Source organism: Oncorhynchus mykiss, chromosome 23, assembly GCF_057628025.1.
Source record: "Oncorhynchus mykiss isolate SJ-2025 chromosome 23, ASM5762802v1, whole genome shotgun sequence".
Lineage (NCBI taxonomy): Eukaryota > Metazoa > Chordata > Actinopteri > Salmoniformes > Salmonidae > Oncorhynchus > Oncorhynchus mykiss.
The window spans coordinates 7,909,427-7,929,164 of NC_143044.1; the positions used below are offsets into that span (position 1 = coordinate 7,909,427).

General features: G+C 44.5%; 1 protein-coding gene across 8 annotated transcripts in view; it reads left to right on the plus strand.

Annotated features, from left to right (window-relative positions):
• The window catches only part of LOC110502352 (KH domain-containing RNA-binding protein QKI), a 149,771-nt gene that overhangs the window by 94,297 nt on the left and 35,736 nt on the right, over nucleotides 1–19,738 (plus strand). For 5 of the 8 annotated variants that reach the window (XM_090216682.1, XM_090216684.1, XM_036959644.2 and 2 more), the window contains 2 exons: nucleotides 4,444–4,473; nucleotides 17,216–17,359. In XM_090216682.1, the coding sequence (XP_090072808.1) occupies nucleotides 4,444–4,473; nucleotides 17,216–17,359 (174 nt within the window). The remainder of the gene's footprint in view (nucleotides 1–4,443; nucleotides 4,474–17,215; nucleotides 17,360–19,738) is intronic. The other 3 variants (XM_090216683.1, XM_036959646.2, XM_036959645.2) reach the window with 1 other exon arrangement.

A 19,738-nucleotide genomic window follows, 5' to 3' on the forward strand; every position in this document is an offset into this window, starting at 1 on the left:
TCCATGAGCAGTACTACTACCCTCCAAGGGTGTGTCCACTAGTCTGCAGGGCCGTCTGAAGATCTCAGATATTTCCTCCTATTGGGAAACAACAATCATTCCCCCAAGCTGCACTGTCGCTCTGGGAGGGGCAGGTGTTCAAACATTGTCCTTGGCCTCAGATCTGTGGGGCTAGATGGGCCCCCAGTCCAGCCTGGCCCTGTCCCTGAAACGTGACCATGTTGGGGCGGTGTGATCCTCTAACCCTGGCCCCTGTAGGATGGGAGAGGAGCACTGGGAGGTGGTCTGGGACCAGGGGCTCCTCTTAGACATACATACGCACGGACACATAGACAAATACACACACACGGACACACACACACACACACACACACACAGACATTTATTTATTTCCCATCTTTCTCTTTTCGGAGAAAGGTCCGTTTTTTTGTTTCCACTGTATAAGCAGGGCCTTCTATTTGGACAAGTGGTGTTAGTGGAGATGGTTATCTGAGCTCTTCCACAGAGTCCCAGTGGGGGCGCTGGCAGAAAAAATAAAACAAGTGTCTCTGATATCCATGTTGTGGTCTCCTGCCCCCCCCTCCACATCTGCTTCAGCTCGCCATCCTGCAGAAACCCAGCTGCTCTATCTGTATCATATCTCCCACCACAGAGCGGGGCGAGGCTCTCTTTTTAGCCTAACCACTATGGTGTTAGTGATGAACTGTACGACAGGGTAAATCAAAACTACTGGTCTTTCTCGCATCATAAAGCACCGTCAATGACCCCCTCTTGCCCTTCCTCTGTTCGTCCATCTCTCCTGTTCCCAGTCTCTTTCTCTGTCTTCCCCTCCTTCCCTCTCACTTGTTTAGTCTTCTGTCTTTTCTCTCTCTCTCTCTCTCTCTCTCTCTCTCTCTCTCTCTCTCTCTCTCTCTCTCTCTCTCTCTCTCTCTCTCTCTCTCTCTCCGCCTCTCTGTGACTGAAGGGCGTTGTTGTTGCAGTGGTTATCGGGTTCCTCACTACCCGCGCGTATTTTATTAGATGACCGAGCAGCGCAGAGGCCGGTGTCCTTGTCCTCTGCGTACTGTCTCGTGCCGCGTACACACTCCTTAAGTGAAACAAATGCCTGCCGACACAGATTGGGTCTTGTGGAATGCAGAAGGCGGTGTGGAAACACAGCACCACCACAGCAGCCAGCCAATAGATAACCATTAGGCAGGAGCGCTCCCACACTAACTCACGTAGCCATAGGATGAGTGTTAGGAGCTCCAGTTCTAGCAGGGCTACGCGAAACCACACAAAACATTCATACGCCGGGTGGGGCTTTCTCAGTTACGACAGACAATCCTGCTATGTTCAAATTGAAAGTACCAAAGTTGAATTCTGAGAATAGGAATATAGCGATCGTTGGAGAGCTTGGTGTAAGGTCAGCCCTGGAAGTGGAAAGCTTGGTGTAAGGTCAGCCCTGGCACAGCAGGTGGTGTCTACAGCCTTAGAGTGGGCGGGGTCTCAGCAGCGCTGGGCAGTGATTGCCTCAGTGTCTCTCAGTGTGACAGACATTAGTGTTCTGTTGTGTGCTCTGATGCTGTGGGAAGGAGGCTCGCCAGGTTAGCTTAATGAATTGTGCGTCCATGACCAGTGGTAATAAAGGCAGCAGACTAGGACGGGGGCCAGATGAGGGCTGCACTGTCTGTCCCTGGCAGCAGTAGTGGCACTGCCGCCTCCTCGTCCTTCTGCTGCTGCTGGCACCATAAGCTGGTGAAAAATATCACAGATACATACACCTACTCTCAACGTTCTGTTTACGTCTCTCTTTCTCTCTCTCTCTCTCTCTCTCTCTCTGCCTCTCTGCCTCTCTGCTTTACACACGTACATGAGCACACAAACATAACCAACCACACAAGCCATTGTCCTTACAATAGCGTTCAGACAGACTCTGTCTTCAACTGCCCGAGGCCCTCTGGCTATTACAGTTATTATGACTATCAGAGTGGCTTCACACAGATCTACTCTACTCTAGTCCCATATCCACACTGCCTACTCAACTCGCACATCGCTTCCACAGTTGCTCCCCTTCTCTGAGACACTGTGTGTGGCTGTGTGTGCGTATCTCTCACTCACTCACTCTATCTCTCTCTCTCTCTCTCTCTCTCTCTCTCTCTCTCACTCTACGTCTCTCTACGTCTCTCTCTCTATGTCTCTCTCACTCTACGTCTCTCTACGTCTCTCTCTCTATGTCTCTCTCTCTCTCTACGTCTCTCTCTCTCTACTTCTCTCTCTCTCCGTCTCTCTCTACGTCTCTCTCTCTACGTCTCTCTCTCTCTATGTCTCTCTCTCTCTCTCTACGTATCTCTCTCTACGTCTCTCTCTCACTCTACGTCTCTCTACGTCTCTCTCTATGTCTCTCTCTCTCTCTCTACGTCTCTCTCTCTCTCTACGTCTCTCTCTCTCTCTCTACGTCTCTCTCTCTCTCTACGTCTCTCTCTCTCTCTCTCTACGTCTCTCTCTCTCTCTACGTCTCTCTCTCTCTCTCTACGTCTCTCTCTCTCTACGTCTCTCTCTCTCTTTCTCTCTCTCTCTATGTCTCTATGTCTCTCTCTCTCTCTCTACGTATCTCTCTCTCTACGTATCTCTCTCTCTACGTATCTCTCTCTCTCTACGTCTCTCTATGTCTCTCTCTCTATGTCTCTCTCTCTCTACGTCTCTCTCTCTCTCTACGTCTCTCTATGTCTCTCTCTCTCTATGTCTCTCTCTCTCTCTCTACGTCTCTCTCTCTCTCTCTACGTCTCTCTCTCTCTCTCTCTACGTCTCTCTCTCTCTCTCTACGTCTCTCTCTCTCTCTCTACGTCTCTCTCTCTCTCTATGTCTCTCTCTCTCTCTACGTATCTCTCTCTCTACGTATCTCTCTCTCTACGTCTCTCTCTCTGTCTCTCTCTCTACGTCTCTCTCTCTCTCTCTCTCTACGTCTCTCTCTCTCTCTCTACACATCGCTCTCTGTCTCTCTCTCTCTCTCTCTCTCTCTCTCTCTCTCTCTCTCTCTCTACGTCTCTCTGAGAGTCTGGGAATGACTTTCCAAGTTGCTCTGTTAAAGCAACACTGTGCATAGTTTACATACATATCAGTCTTGTTGTTTGTTGCATCAGTATTGCCGCAGGTCTCCAAGCGACACTACAGTAGTTAACCGTGCAGCTAACCTTGAGCTCATTGCTTAGTGGTTTGAATTAGTGTGCTGAATCTTAAGGTTCCCCTTAATTACTGCCTCCTCGTGGCATATATTCTGCCAGACAGCATGTCTGGCTCAGCAGGGACAATACACTGAGCAAACCAAAATTGGTTCTGTGAAAGTTCCTAGAACATTTGTTAGGTTGACACAAATGTTCTCATAAAACAGAAACTATCCAGTTGTGCTGATTATGCACGATTGTTCCTAAAACATTTCTTTAGGTTGTAGGAAAATAGTGGGGATATACAGTATACACTCAGTTGCCAGTCTATTAGGTACACCCATCTAGTACCGGGTCGGGCCCCCTTTGCCTCCAGAACAGCCTAAATTCTTCGGGCATGGGTGTACAAGGTGTTGGAAACATTCCACAGTAATGTTGGTCCATGACATCAAGTAGTTGTTGCAGTTTGGACGGTGTTATATTCACGCTGCGAACAGCCCATTGCATCTCATCCCAAAGATGCTCCATTGGATTTGGTCAGCAACAATGTTCAGCTGCAATAGCCAATCCATGACTAGGTTTGATGAGTTGTGCGTTCCGAGATGCCGGTCTGCACACCACTGTTGTACTGAGCCATTATTTGTCTGTCTGTGACCCGCCTGTTAGCTTGCATGATTTTAGCTATTGTCCTTCGACCTCTCTCTTCCGACTGAATGTCCGACTGAATGTCTCTCTTCCGACTGAATGTTTTTTATTTGTCGCATCATTCTCGATACACCCGAGACACTGTCGTGCGTGAAAAGCCCAAGACTGCAGTCGTTTCTGAAATGCTGGATCCAACATGCCTGGTACCAACGGTCGTGCCACGCTCAAAATCGCTTAGCTCACTCGTTTTGCCCATTTTAACATTCAATTGAACAGTAATTGAATGCCTTGATGTCTGTCTGCTTGCTTTATATAACACGCCAAGGCCATGTGGGGTGGTGTACCTAATAAACTGGCCACGGAGTGTACACAACAGGACAGATTTTGATGACATACTTCCCATAACGATAATGTGTTATCTTACTGTTAAGGAAGTTAATTGCGCAACAGTCCATGTAGAAACAGATATGGCAATTATCTGGAATCACATAAACATTTACTGTACAAACATATTTTTTGCATATTTTGTTGATAGTCACAAACAGGGATTGAATCTGGGAGTTTATAAGCATTATCCCTGGAATGAATCCATTGCATCACTGGGATGGGACTAACAAAAAGATAAAGTTGTTGACAGCTTTACTCTGCCTTCCAGGTCGTGGTCTTTGTCTTTGCAATGGAGAGGGTAAGTGAATCTAGAAAAATAGGTATGCTTCATTATTTCTTACTCTATTAGTCCTCTTTATATACTGTAATGTTGGGATGTTTTCAAAAATCATGTTAAGTCATTGCCTTGTCGATTGCGGTTAGGTCCACATGCAGTGCCTTTAGAAAGTATTCACACCCCTTGACTTTTTCCACATTTTGTTGTGTTACAAAGTGGGATTAAAATGGATTTGTCATTTTATGTCAACGATCTACACACAATGGTGTGTAACGTCAAAGAAAAATTCTAGTATACATTATTTTTTTTACATGAATATATCTTGATTACATGTTAGAATCACCTTTGTCAGCAATTACAGCTGTGAGCCTTTCTGGGCAAGTCTCTAATAACTTTCTATAACTGGATTGTGCAACATTTGCGCATTTTTCTTTTCTGAATTATTCAAGCTCTGTCAAATTGGTTGTTGATCGTTGCTCGACAACCATTTTCAGGTCTTGCCATAGATCTTCAAGTAGATTTAAGTCAAAACTGTAACCCGTCCACTCAGGAATATTCACTGTCTTCTTAATAAGCAACTCCAGTGTAGATTTGACCTTGTGTTTTAGGTTATTGTCCTGCTGAAAGGTGAATTCATCTCCCAGTGTCTGGTTGAAAGCAGGCTGACCCAGGCTTTCCTGTAGGATTTTGCCTGTGCTTAGCTCCATCCCGTTTCTTTTTTATCCTGAAAAATTTCCCAGCCCTTAACGATTACAAGCCCACCCATAAAATGATGCAGCCACCACTACTGGTACTCAGTAATGTGTTGTATTGGATTTGCCCCAAAATAACACTTTGTATTCAGGACAGAAAGTGAATTGCTTTGCCACGTTTTTCTTTGCAATATTACTTTAGTGCCTTGTTGCAAACAGGATGCATGTTTTGGTAATATTATTATTCTGTACAGGCTTCCTTCTTTTCACTCTGTAAATTCAACAATGTTGTTGATCCATTCTCAGTTTTCTCCTATCAGAGCCTTTAAACTCTGTAACTGTTTTAAAGTCACCATTGGCCTCATTGTGAAATCCCTGCGTGGTTTCTTTCCTCTCCGGCAACTGAGTTAGGAAGGACGCCTGTATCCTTGTAGTGACTAGGTGTATTGATACACCTTCCAAAGTATAATAATAGATTCACCATGCTCAAAGGGATATTCAATGTCTGCTCTTTTTATTTTTTTTACCAATTTACCAATTATTGGTGCCGTTCTTTGCAAGGCATTGAAAACCTCCCTGGTCTTTGTGGTTGAATCTGTGCTTGAAATTCACTGCTCGACTGAGGGACCTTACAGATCATTTTATGTGTGGGGTACAAAGATGAGGTAGTCATTCAAAAATCATGTTAAACACTATTATTACACACAGAGGGAGTCCATGCAACTTATTATGTTACTTGTTAAGCAAATTATTACTCCTGAATTTATTTAGGCTTGCCATAACAAAGCGGTCAAATACTTATTTACTCAATTAATTTGTGAAAATGTCTAAAAACACTAATCCACTTGGACGTCATGGGGTATTGAGTGTAGGCCAGTGACAAAACAAATATAAATGTCATCCATTTTAAATTCAGGTTGTAACAAGGAGTGTGAATACATTCTGAAAGGCACTGTAGATGTGCATATATATATACTAAGACATACACTGAGCGTACAAATCATTAGGAACACCTGCCCTTTCCAAGACATAGACTGACCAGGTGAATCCAGGTGCAAGCTATGATCCCATCCATTAGTGTAGATTGTGGGGAGGAGACAGGTGAAAGAAGGATTTTTAAGCCTTGAGGCATTTGCGACGTGGATTGTGTATGTGTGCCATTTAGTGGGTGAGTGAGAAAGACAACGGATTTCAGTGCCTTTGAACGGGGTATGGTAGTAGGTGCCAGGCGCACCGGTTGAATGTGTCAAGAACTGCAATGCTGCTGGGGTTTTACGCACAGCAGTTTCCCGTGTGTATCAAGAATGGTCCACCACCCGAAGGACATCCAGCCAATGTGGCACAACTGTGGGAATCATTTGAGTCAACAGGGGCCAGCATCCCTGTGGAACGCTTTCGAGACCTTGTAGTCCGACGAATTGAGGCTGTTCTGAGGGCATAAGGGGATACAACTCAATATTAGGAATGTGTTCCTAATGCTTTGTACACTCAGTGTATAGCCATAGTTTGGATCATAATTGGAGAATTTCAGTACGAAGGGAAATCCACTAGAAACATTAGGATCCTGTTAAGACTAAGTAGCCTACAAGGCTTGCAGATCACAGGTTCAAACCTGCTTGACTACCATTCTTTAAAAAAGCTGTAGCAATGTTTGGACAATACCCTCATAAAATATAATGATGTAAGAACATGGAGATGCCATTTCTTTAGAAGTTTGGCAACTTCATATAATAATGTCACATTACACGTCAACATTGGCAGAACATTGCAGCAATGCTTTCAGAACTACTTCCGTTTGTCGTTGGAAGTGTGTTTTTAGAGCAATTCTGTATCTTCATGTCATAACCTTACAAAACTTGACAATCGTCTCGCAGGGTATATTTTTTTTAACCTTTATTTAACTAGGCAAGTCAGTTAAGAACAAATTCTTATTTTCAATGACGGCCTAGGAACAGTGGGTTAACTGCCTGTTCAGGGGCAGAACGACAGATTTGTACCTTGTCAGCTCAGGGATTTGAACTTGCAACCTTCCGGTTACTAGTCCAATGCTCTAACCACTGCCCCGGCATTCTTGCAGGAATGTTTGTGGTCATACAATAGGTGTTAGTAGTAATATCTCCAACATTAACGGAATATTCCAGAGAGTTTTTTTATTTTTATTAATAACTCCAGGTAATGTAATCAGAACCGCCATGTCATAATGTCACAACTATAAAAAGCTAAGAAGAGCTGCTGTAATCTAGGAGCTCATATGCAATACATTTAATAGCCAACGTTTCGACAGCCAAGCTGTCTTCACACTGTAACTTTATGAGACCATTGGAGGAATGTTCCCTGCTTGTTGTTATGGGTGTTTTTGAGTAACATATCCATCAGCGTTAGCAGAACGTTCCTGCAATGTTTCGTCGTAACCACTTCTCTTGCTCCAACATCTTGTCTAAGAACATCACCGGAGCGTGTTATTACATGCCCAGGCAACCTCGTAAAAACGCGATTGAAATGTTTGTGGGGGCGTTATCGTCCTAATGTTAGCTTCAAACCTAACTAGAACATCGTGGGAATGTTGGCTAATGTTCTGGGAATGTTCCCAGGTTTGCTGGGCTGTTTGTTGTTATCAATATACACCCTTGGAATGTTCTCTATGCATTCTCTTGGGTATTATTCCTACGCTGTGGAAGGCGGCCCTTGTGTTCTCCCGCTCCACAAAGGTGGCGATCCCTGCGATCTTAATGATTATCATCTCAAAACGTTCACGTTTAGCGAAAACATTAGAATTCTCAGCTGCAGCCTTTTTTTTTTAGAGGGATAATGCATTCTGAATGCTCACCAGTCAGGCTTTAGACCAGGCCACAGCACCATCTCGGCTGCCTCTCTAGTCATAAATTACACAGTTAATGCGCTAGACAGAAAACGGCACTGCGCTGCCCTTCGTATTGATCTGTCGAAAGCATTCGATACGGTTAATCACGCACTCCTGCTGCGGAGGCTATCCAAAATTGGTGACCTTAATTCATCAATCTAGTACAACGGAGGAGCGAAAGCCCACAGACACTCGGCCCTCCGTGGAATGAGGTTTGACCCGTGGTCTAGACCAAGCGGCCTGCGGCTGGTTAAAAATGACCTGCACAACAAAAGTCAATGTACATCTGCTGATGGAGTTCAGTCTAAAGGAGTGCCACAAGGCTCAATACTAGTCCCTTTACTGTTCACTATTTACATAAATGATTTGTCCCTGAATAATAATAATAACTGGTACCTACATCTCTATGTGGATGAAACAGTTATTTATTCCCGTGCGCCCTCAGTGCAGCAGGAATCGCCCACTGATCTTAATTGAGTGCCAAATGTTGTTTAAACCAAGTTTATGTTGTTCTCCAGGTCTTGTGAAATTGACCCTAAAGATCTGTGTCGCTGCACCTTGAAGGGGGCCCAAATTGAGCAAGTCCCTCTTAATTATTTAGGTATTTGGACTGATGATGAGCTGTCTTTTAAAACACACATTGAAAAACGAACAAAGCAGCTGAGAATTTAGATCGGTTTCCTCTATAGATATAAATCTTGCCTTACTTTTGAAACAGGAGGAAGATTGTTCAAGCTTTGCTCATCCCAGTACTTGACTATGGTGATATCATCTACATGCACGCAGCAGCCTCTGTTTTGAAACCTTTAGATTCAATCTATCACACAGCCCTGCGTTTTATCATTGGAGAACATGTTTGTACACATCATTGTCTTTTGTATACTTCAGTTGTCTGGGAGTCTGACTACCAGAAGGGCCCAACATGGGCTGCTATTTGTTTATAAAGCAGTTGTCCAGAAACTCCCTAACTACCTCAACTCACTTCTTAATTGGAAATCCAGCCACCACCCGACTCGCTCTCTAGAAGTCTCCACGGAGTCCGGGAAAATTGGCTTTAGTTATTGTGTCCCTAGTGCATGGTATAACCTGCAGGCCACTTTGAGGCTTGACTCTCTGGTCTCGAAGGAATGTGGTGAAGGAGAACTGCATTTGTTTTGATTGATGTTTTTGATGTGATATTAGGTGTGTTGAAATTGTGAATTGATAGTGTTGTTTTGATACTGATTATGTTGGTTTGTTGTTCCCAGGGCACCCTTGAAAATTAGTTTCCCCCGGTTAAGTAAAGGCAACAAAAAAAATACATATTAAAAAAAAATGTATTGGTTGTTAGGCCTGTACAGGATCTTAATTTGACCACTCAGTTGCAGGATACATTGTCCTGCCTGGTGTATTCAAGGTTTTAAAATGCTTCTGAAGTTGTCATTTCCACTTTAAAATGTCAGACTTGATTTGCTTTAATGGAAAATGGGTCAAAAATGTCCATTAATTAATAATCCACATAGTAATTCACACTTATGATTATTTATAAAATGGAGAGCCTATACCTGGGTAGGGTGTCTCGGATGAAATGTCCACTAATGTTAGCAGCAATGTTTTCTCAGAGCCAATTTGGATTCAACCCGGACATGATTTGCTGAAGAATGTTTAAGGAATGTTATTGGAGCAATCATGTCATAACGTCACACTATAACTTTGCGAGAGCGTTGTGGGAGTTTTCCCTGCTTGTTGTCATGGGTCGTTTTGAATAACATTTCCATCAACATTAGCAGAACGTTCCGATAATGTTTTTCTCAGAACCATTTCTATTTGCTCTCACATTTTGTTGCGGCAGAGTGTTCTACAAACATTACTGGTCCGTTGCGTTATTACGATACCTGGAAACCGAATGAGAACATTTGGAGAATGTTTTGCGGTTGGCTGTTGAAGATGTTGCGCTCAACATTTTTAGTGAACGTTAGGAGGACATTCCAAGGATATTTCATTTAAAACATTTTCTGGGAAAAAAACAAATGTTGTTATTATTATTATTGATATTGTTATTATTGATATTAGCATTTCTGATGTTAGATCAAACCCTAACTATAACTTCATGGGAATCTAATGTTCTTGGGATGTTTCCAGTTTGCTGGGTAGGGACAAAAGTCGAGTTTGTTTAAGCTTCGAGAGTATGAAAATACATGCGTTGTTTTGTTTGCCTTTCCATAGAGAAGTAAACTGCTATGCACACATCCTATGCGCACGGACTTTCATCTGTCAACACACTTTTATGAGCCAACTGGTAATGTGTGTTTGCATCTGTGTGTTTGTGTACATTCTGTGTGCGTGCGTGTGTGTACATTCTGCATGTGGACGGTTGGTGTGTGTGTGTGTACATTCTGCATGTGGACGGTTGGTGTGTGTGTGTGTGTGTGTGTGTGTGTGTGTGTGTACATTCTGCATGTGGACGGTTGGTGTGTGTGTGTGTGTGTGTACATTCTGCATGTGGACGGTGTGTGTGTGTGTATCGTATGGGAGTGTGTGTGTGGGTATCGTATGGGAGTGTGTGTGTGGGTATCGTATGGGAGTGTGTGTGTGTGGGTATCGTATGGGAGTGTGTGTGTGTGGGTATCGTATGGGAGCGTGTGTGTGTGTGGGGGTATCGTATGGGAGTGTGTGTGTGTGGGTATCGTATGGGAGTGTGTGTGTGGGTATCGTATGGGGAGGGGTAGGGGGGTATAATCCTTATTGCCGACAGAGTTCCAGTTCTGTGCTGGAATGTTGCAAACGAGAGTGCTGGAACAATAGCCACACAGCCTGACCCTGGATGTGTCGTTCCTCATAAATCCTTTGACAAGGAGCCCTTTTACACAATCAAGAAGTCGTCTGGATTTCAGGAAACATCACATTCTTATGCTCCTAACTTTATACCCTCAACCTCATATCCCTGCCCAGTGTGTGCACGCGTTTCTCTGATTGGACTCTACATTGACATTGTAGTTGGGCTCCCCGAGTGGCGCGGTGGTCAAAGGCACGGCGTCTCAATGCTAAAAGCGTCACTACAGACCTGGTTCGATTCCAGGTGTTGTGTTACAACCAGCCGTGATTGGGAGTCCCATAGGGCGGTGTACAATTGGCCCAGTGTCATCCGGGTTAGGGTTGGCCGGGGTAGGTTGTCATTGTAAATAAGAATTTGTTCCTAACTGACTTGCCTAGTTAAATGAAAAAAGAAAATGGTCATTTAGCAGACCCTCATATCGAGAGAGAGAGAGATGGTGTAGAAGAATGTTCAGTCTTAAAAGCTTTCAGCAGTAGCAGGTTGAACCAGCCTGACTGAGCCATGTATCCGGAGTTGTACATTCCTTTTCCTTTTGAAGAAAACCCACTGCCTTTAAACCGTTGACACTGTTACACTGACATGAGGAGCCCAGTCACTGTTAATCTCTCTTCTCGTTTCTCCGCCCTCACTTTCCCCGACTATTACAGATGCCGCCACTCACTGCAATAGCTCCCAACTTTGATTCAGAGTGGAGGTGTTTCATCTTGACAAGCCTTTCTGTATGGTACACTCCCTCATTGTGAAACTAGAGACCCGTCTTTACATCTCATTATTCTACAGCAACCTCAGCGGGTCATCAGAAACCGGGTCTTCAACCTAGCTTCCTTTTGCGCCTGCTGTGTTCGGTTTCTTCACAGTGACTCACTGACGGAAATAAATTATTAGGAACGGTGCCAAGAAGAGATAATGGAATGGCTTTTAGCTGTTCACATGCCAGTGTGCGCACACACACACACACACACACACACACACACACACACACACACCCACACACACACACACACACACCTAGTCACATAGTCATATGCACGCTCACACACACAGGCGCATACACACACACTCGCACTTGCACACGCACACGTTTTAAAGCTAGGATATACCCACCTTCCTAAGTAGCCTGTACCACCCTCTAAGTTCCCATAGACCCCCGCCAACCTCCCTCCTCAGTTCCCCTGTCTCCACTCTGCCCAATTAGTCTTCCTTTGTTCTGTCATATTGGCCCGCGCTACTGTGTTCTCCCGCACTGTTCTTTTGTGGGGCTGACTGATTCCTTCAGGGGAGGCATTATTGCCTGGGTTAGGATTACAAAAGAGCTGGCCCATGGATTTATGGTAATTAATTATGTTCCTGGTCCGTGGCAGTGGTGAGCGAGAGAAAGGGGGGAAAGAGAGAGAGGCAGAGACAGAGGGGCAGAGACAGAGGGGCAGAGACAGAGGGGCAGAGACAGAGGGGCAGAGACAGAGGGGCAGAGACAGAGGGGCAGAGACAGAGGGGCAGAGACAGAGGGGCAGAGACAGCGGGGCAGAGACAGAGGGGCAGAGACAGAGGGGCAGAGACAGAGGGGCAGAGACAGAGAGGCAGAGACAGAGAGGCAGAGACAGAGAGGCAGAGACAGAGAGGCAGAGACAGAGAGGCAGAGACAGAGAGGCAGAGACAGAGAGGCAGAGACAGAGAGGCAGAGACAGAGAGAGAGGGCAGAGAGAGAGAGAAACAGAGAGGGGCAGAGAGGGGCAGAGAGAGACCGAGAGAGAGGGCAGAGAGACTGAGAGAGGGCAGAGAGACTGAGAGAGGGCAGAGAGACTGAGAGAGGGCAGAGAGACTGAGAGAGGGCAGAGAGACTGAGAGAGGGCAGAGAGACTGAGAGAGGGCAGAGAGACTGAGAGAGGGCAGAGAGACTGAGAGAGGGCAGAGAGACTGAGAGAGGGCAGAGAGACTGAGAGAGGGCAGAGAGACAGGACAGATAGACAGAGAGAGGGCAGATAGACAGAGAGAGGGCAGAGGGAGTTCAACATGAAGGGTCACACAGCTGGACACAGCTGGACATGCAGGCATTTAAAAGGGCTAAGAGAACATCACCTTGACTGCTGCCATGTCATGTTGTTTCATACTGGAGGGTGCGTGTGCGTGTGTGTGTGTGTTGAGCCGACATCCACCGGACTTCTGATGTACCCCGTGTCAGATCCAACCCCGCCCCCCTCCACATATACACACACATCCGTCCACCTCTCTGAACCTCTTTTGGTAGTGTTGCTCGGGCTTTTCCTGGATGTTATTGATGGTGTGTTAGTGGGTGGTCTGGTCTGTGACAGCTAGACGCTGGGGATCCATTTTTTTTGGTGCATGTAATAGGAGATAAATCAAGTCGGGAGAGAGTAGATACCCAGGGAATATGAGGAGGAACTCTTATCAATATCGCCGTTGTACGGTGTATTTCCTCCCGGTTGAGATGGATTCCTAGATAATCACATAATATGTGGTTGATGTTTAGTTGGGTGTTCATGATTGTGGTTTGAACTATGGTCATCCAAGCGTTCAAAACCTTCGGAGTGTGTTGAGAATGACTACGCATGCCATAATTTGCCGGCCAGCGGGTTACAAGAAGCCTATCACACTTTCTAAAATAAAACCCCTGGCACAAGGTCTTTCTGACAACACATTATCCACACATGTCATTTCAAATAAGTGATTTTTGGTAAGAGCCATTGGATTCCTGAATCACGGCGCAAAATACAGGGGCAGTGGGACCCAATCACCGACCGCAAGTCATCAATTTCCCATTTGTAGCTACAGTGAGAAAAATGATTTGTTGTATCAATCAGATCTTGATTTTTCATTTTGGGAAAATCACGAGGGGGGGGGGGGGGGCACCAAGTATGAGCAGAGAAGGGAGGAGGAGGGGATGAGCAGAGAAGGGAGGAGGAGGGGATGAGCAAAGGTTTTACTAGACGCCTCTTTCTTCTGACAAAGACACTTAGAGGGTCTTTCATCTTTCCTTCTCGGTTTCCCTACTTTCCCCTCGGTTTCCCTACTTCCCCCATGGCCTTTATCGGCATACAGCCCCACCCCTGTCTTTCTTTAAACAGTGGCATCTTTAATTCACGTGTAAATCAAAGCATCTTGACACCTATCATTTCCGGGGGAGATTTATAGTATGTACAGGCACTGTTGCTACTGAGCTGAGAAACAAGGGGGCGTCAGGTTAGATTTCGATTGAAACATTTTACTGTATACTTGTTCATATACTTCCACCCGAATACCATACTTCAAAATACTGCGGTCCACGTAAGAGTCAAATTCCTCTTCCCTGAACTAACTTGATGAGATCGAAAAGACAAATCTGATTAACAAACCAAATCGAGGTCCTTTCTTTGTTCCTGTCGGCTCACCCACGGCGCCCCGGGAGTCTCTCACACGTCAGACACACGTCAGACATGTCTGTGTTCAGAGAACCGTGTGTGTTTGTGTCAGGCTGCACGCTTCATCCCAGTTCAACAGAGAAACAACCTTGATCTGATATTGCTCTCTCTCTCTCTCTCTCTCTCTCTCTCTCTCTCTCTCTCTCTCTCTCTCTCTCAAAATTTCAGGGGATTTATTGTTTACATTGCCAAAGCAAGTGAAATAGATAATAAACATTTGTGAAATAAAAAATGTACTGTAAACATTACACTCACAAAAGTTCCAGAAGAATAAAGACAGTTCAAATGTCATATTATGTCTATATACACTGTTGTAATGATGTGCAAATAGTTAAAGTGCAAAAGGGTAAATACATAAACATTAATATAGGTTGTATTTGTTCTTCACTGGTTGCCCAATAGATATCTACAATAGATATCTACTCCCAATAGATCTGGGAGTTTATCAAAATTGGATTTGTTTTTCGAATTCTTTGTAGGTCTGTGTAATCTGAGGTAAATGTGTGTTTCTAATATGGTCATACATTTGGCAGGAGGTTAGGAAGTGCAGCTCAGTTTCCAACTCATTTCGTGGGCAGTGAGCACATAGCCTGCCTTCTCTTGAGAGCCAGGTCTGCCTACGGCGGGCGGCCTTTCTCAATAGCAAGGCTATGCTCACCGAGTCTGTGCATAGTCAAAGATGTCCTACATTTTGGGTCATTCACAGTGGTCAAGTATTCTGCGACTGTGTACTCTCTGTTTAGGGCCAAATAGCATTCTAGTTTGCTCTGTTTTTTTGTTGTAAATTCTTTCCAATGTGTTTTCTCATGATTTGGTTGGGTTTAATTGTGTTGCTGTCCTGGGGCTCTGAGTGGTCTGTTTGTGTTTGTGAACAGAGCCCCAGGACCAGCTTGCTTAGGGGGCTCTTCTCCAGGTTAATTTCTCTGCCGGTGATGGTTTTGTTATGGAAGGTTTGGGAATCGCTTCCTTTCAGGTGGTTTTAGAATTTTACCTCTCTCTCTCTCTCTCTCTCTCTCTCTCTCTCTCTCTCTCTCTCTCTCTCTCTCTCTCTCTCTCTGGGTTAGGTATGCAAGCCTTCTTTGTATAGGAGCGCCACCTTTGATGTCATGTACTGTGTGTCCTGTCTTCCTGCGTTGTCATGGATTTAGGCAGATCAAAGTCTGTTTCGGATACGCCGTGTTTTTGTTTGTTCACCATGTTTCTTCTCCTCCGCTCGGTACCGGCGGTTGCTGTTCGTTCTGGAGTGTTGGGCTGGCGAGGAAGCACAGAAGGAAATGTCGGAGTTGTATTGTGACATTTGATGCTAATATTGAGGCTGTAATTCAGTGGAACCCCACTCACACGCACTTCTTGTTTTAAAAGCTGGAAGCATATTTATGGAAGTCGTTTTTTTAACTATAGCTAAAATGATGATGTGACTTTCCTTCACCAGAGGAAAGGAGCCGCTGCGTTTGATACAATAATTCGGGTTCTATTGCGCTGAGCCCTGAGACTCTAGGGGCTATTTTTTTTGCCTCGTTCTGAACAGATTAGCTTTATTGAATAAAGGAAAACAAGAGGGAAACCGTTCCACTCTCAGTGAGGTCTCGTGAAGAATGTGGCGAGTTCAACGAGTCCGTGGATCTTACATGCCTCCCTGACATGGAGGATTTACTTTGGGATTTCTAGAACTCTTCTGGCAGTGGTACATGGCATGAAAACCATGCCTATGGAGAGGTGTTTGTTATCATATGATATTTTGGAGTGAGTAAATTTGCCCATGCATGCGGATCCCGCTGACCCCCATCAAATCATATATGGGGCCTGTTTCTGCCGACGTGTGCATATTACCTCAGTTACCTCAACTAACTTGTGCCCCTGCACATTGACTCTCTACCGGTACACCCTGTATATAGCCTCGCTACTGTTATTTTACTGCTGCTCTTTAATCATTTGTTTTTTACATTTTCAAATGTTTTACTTATCTATTTTTTTTACTTGGCACATATTGTTCTTAAAACTGCATTGTCGGTTAAGGGCTCGTAAAGTAAGCATTTCACTGTAACATCTACTACACCTGTTGTATTTGGCGCATGTGACAAATACAATTTGATTTGATTCCCAGACACAGATTAAGCCTAGTCCTGGACTAAAAAGCTCTTCTCCATTGAGAATCTGTTAGTCCTTGGACTAAAAAGCTCTTCTCCATTGAGAATCTGTTAGTCCTTGGACTAAAAAGCTCTTCTCCATTGAGAATCTGTTAGTCCTGGACTAAAAAGCTCTTCTCCATTGAGAATCTGTTAGTCCTTGGACTAAAAAGCTCTTCTCCATTGAGAATCTGTTAGTCCTGGACTAAAAATCTCTTCTCCAATGAGAATCTGTTAGTCCTGGACTAAAAATCTCTTATCCAATGAGAATCTGTTAGTCCTTGGACTAAAAAGCTCTTCTCCATTGAGAATCTGTTAGTCCTTGGACTAAAAAGCTCTTCTCCATTGAGAATCTGTTAGTCCTTGGACTAAAAAGCTCTTCTCCATTGAGAATCTGTTAGTCCTGGACTAAAAAGCTCTTCTCCATTGAGAATCTGTTAGTCCTGGACTAAAAAGCTCTTCTCCATTGAGAATATGTTAGTCCTGGACTAAAAAGCTCTTCTCCATTGAGAATATGTTAGTCCTGGACTAAAAAGCTCTTCTCCATTGAGAATCTGTTAGTCCTGGACTAAAAAGCTCTTCTCCATTGAGAATCTGTTAGTCCTGGACTTAAAAGCTCTTCTCCATTGAGAATCTGTTAGTCCTGGACTAAAAAGCTCTTCTCCATTGAGAATATGTTAGTCCTGGACTAAAAAGCTCTTCTCCATTGAGAATCTGTTAGTCCTGGACTAAAAAGCTCTTCTCCAATGAGAATCTGTTAGTCCTGAATTAGGTTTAATCTGTGTCTGGGAAACCGGCCCATGAAGTACAGCCTCTGTCTGGACTTGTTTTGAACTCTTTTCCTCCCCCATCAGGAAGAGCAGAACCGCGGCAAACCCAACTGGGAGCACCTCAACGAGGACCTGCATGTCCTGATCACAGTGGAGGACGCACAGAACCGCGCTGAGATCAAGCTGAAGCGGGCTGTGGAGGAGGTCAACAAACTACTGGTGCCTGCGGTGAGTCAGTAGCCACGTGTCACTTCCTGTTGCTGAGGGCCCGTGATGCAGGGCTGAGAGGAAGCTCTCAGAAATGTCACCAGTCAGATGTGTTTATTTAAAGACCTGAGATTGATGTCAGAAGTGTTCAAACATCAAGTGGTAAAAAGGGATTGGTGTTAGTTCGCTCTAGACCACATTCCTGTGCTAACAGAGTCATGTGCCGTAATGTGCGTGAAAAGATGGTCATCACACTTCCTATTTCCTTCAAATGTGCTGAAATTGTAGAATCAGCTCGGCTGATTGGTCATGCAAGCAGTCAGCTGTATGTCAGTGACGACAGATACTGTACATGACGACAGATACTGTACATGACGACAGATACTGTACATGACGACAGATACTGTACATGGCGACAGATACTGTACATGGCGACAGATACTGTACATGACGACAGATACTGTACATGACTATAGTATAGCCTCAAATCAATAAACCACGTGTAAACATACAGCGGTTTCTTTTACAGAGAAATCAATACCAAAGCTTTTTCAATCATGTTCATTTGTTTGTGTGTGCATGTGCGTGCATGTGCATGCAAGAAGGAAAGAGGAAAGAGAGGGAGAATGAGAGAGAGAGATCATGGGGAATGGTATGTTTTGCTGATCCACAAATTCTCCCTTTCATTTCCTCTTTTGTCCCCTGAAATAGGAAGTGAGACTCTTCATTGGCGAAAAGGGGAAGTTTAGGAAGGAGCCTGTAGGATGGGGTAATCCCCTGAGTCTGCCATCTCAGTCTGCCATCTCAGTAGAGCAGAGGGGGACTATTTTAGTTTGTGAAAGCATGGCTACTTAAAGGATCCACACTTGCTTTTTGTCAGACTGCCCAAATGCCTCGTGGTCGAAATAAATCTGTGTCATTGGAGAATGATGAGTAAATAGTGCTGAAAGAGGATCATGGGTGAATTAGTCAGTCTGTACATTCACTCCTGGAGGAATCTTTGTATCATATTACATGTGTCCTTCTCTGAGACCCTCCACACGGTAGATGAATGACCGATGTTGAATGTGTGGCAGCCGACACTTTACTTAGTTGAATGTATCAATACATAGCAACTAGCCAGGCCAGTTCATACACAAAGTCCTCTAACCTACCTGTTGGTGTTTCTTGTAAGTGAAAAGTGGTTTCCTGTCTGTGTCTCTCAGAAGTCCATTTAGGAGAGCATGACATTGGAGGACCTCCGTAAGATCATGTGATTGGCCGGCTGGCTGGCCCCTGTCGGGTCATGGGTGCTCTCTGGGTTATGAAAGCTGTCGTACACAGATCCTGACAGGCTGCTAACACAGAGAGCATGGCCGGTGTAGCTGTCCTCGTTTATCAAATAACCACTCAAACATTAATGAAGAACACAAGACGAGCGAGGCCAGGCATTTGGGGGACCTGTGTGTGCGTATGCGCGAGGGAACAAGCAATGTTGTATTTACTGTTGGTCGGAGCTGTAATGAGCAGGGAGAGGTTACAAACTTTAGTTACAGTTGAAGTCGGAAGTTTACATACACTTAGGTTGGAGTCATTAAAACTCGTTTTTCAACCACTCCACATTTCTTGTTAACAAACTATAGTTTTGGCAAGTGGGTTAGGACATCTACTTTGTGCATAACACAAGTAATTTTTTCAACAATTGTTTACAGACCGATTATTTCACTTATAATTCACCTTATCACAATTCCTGTGGGTCAGAAGTTTACATACACTAAGTTGACTGTGCATTTAAACAGCTTGGAAAATTCCAGAAAATGTCATGGCTTTAGAAGCTTCTGATAGGTTAGTTGACAGTCAATTGGAGGTGTACCTGTGGATGTATTTCAAGGCCTACCTTCAAACTCAGTGCCTCTTTGCTTGACATCATGGGAAAATCAAAAGAAATCAGCCAAGACCTCAGAAAAAAATTGTAGACCTCCACAAGTCTGGTTCATCCTTCTGAGCAATTTCCAAACGCCAGAAGGTACTACGTTCATCTGTACAAACAATAGTATCTAAGTATAAACACCATGGAGCCGTCATACCGCTCAGGAAGAAGACGTGTTCTATCTCCTAGAGATGAACGTACTTTGGTGCGAAAAGTGCAAATCAATCCCAGAGCAACCGCAAAGGACCTTGTGAAGATGCTGGAGGAAACGGGTACAAAATTATCTATATCCACAGTAAAACGAATCCTATATTGACATAATCTGAAAGGCCGCTCAACAAGGAAGAAGCCACTGCTCCAAAACCGCCATAAAAAAGCCAGACTGTGCAGTTGCAAACCGTATAGGGACAAAGATTGTACTTTTTGTAGAAATGTCCTCTGGTCTGATGAAACAAAAATAGAACTGTATGACCATCGTTATGTTTGGAGGA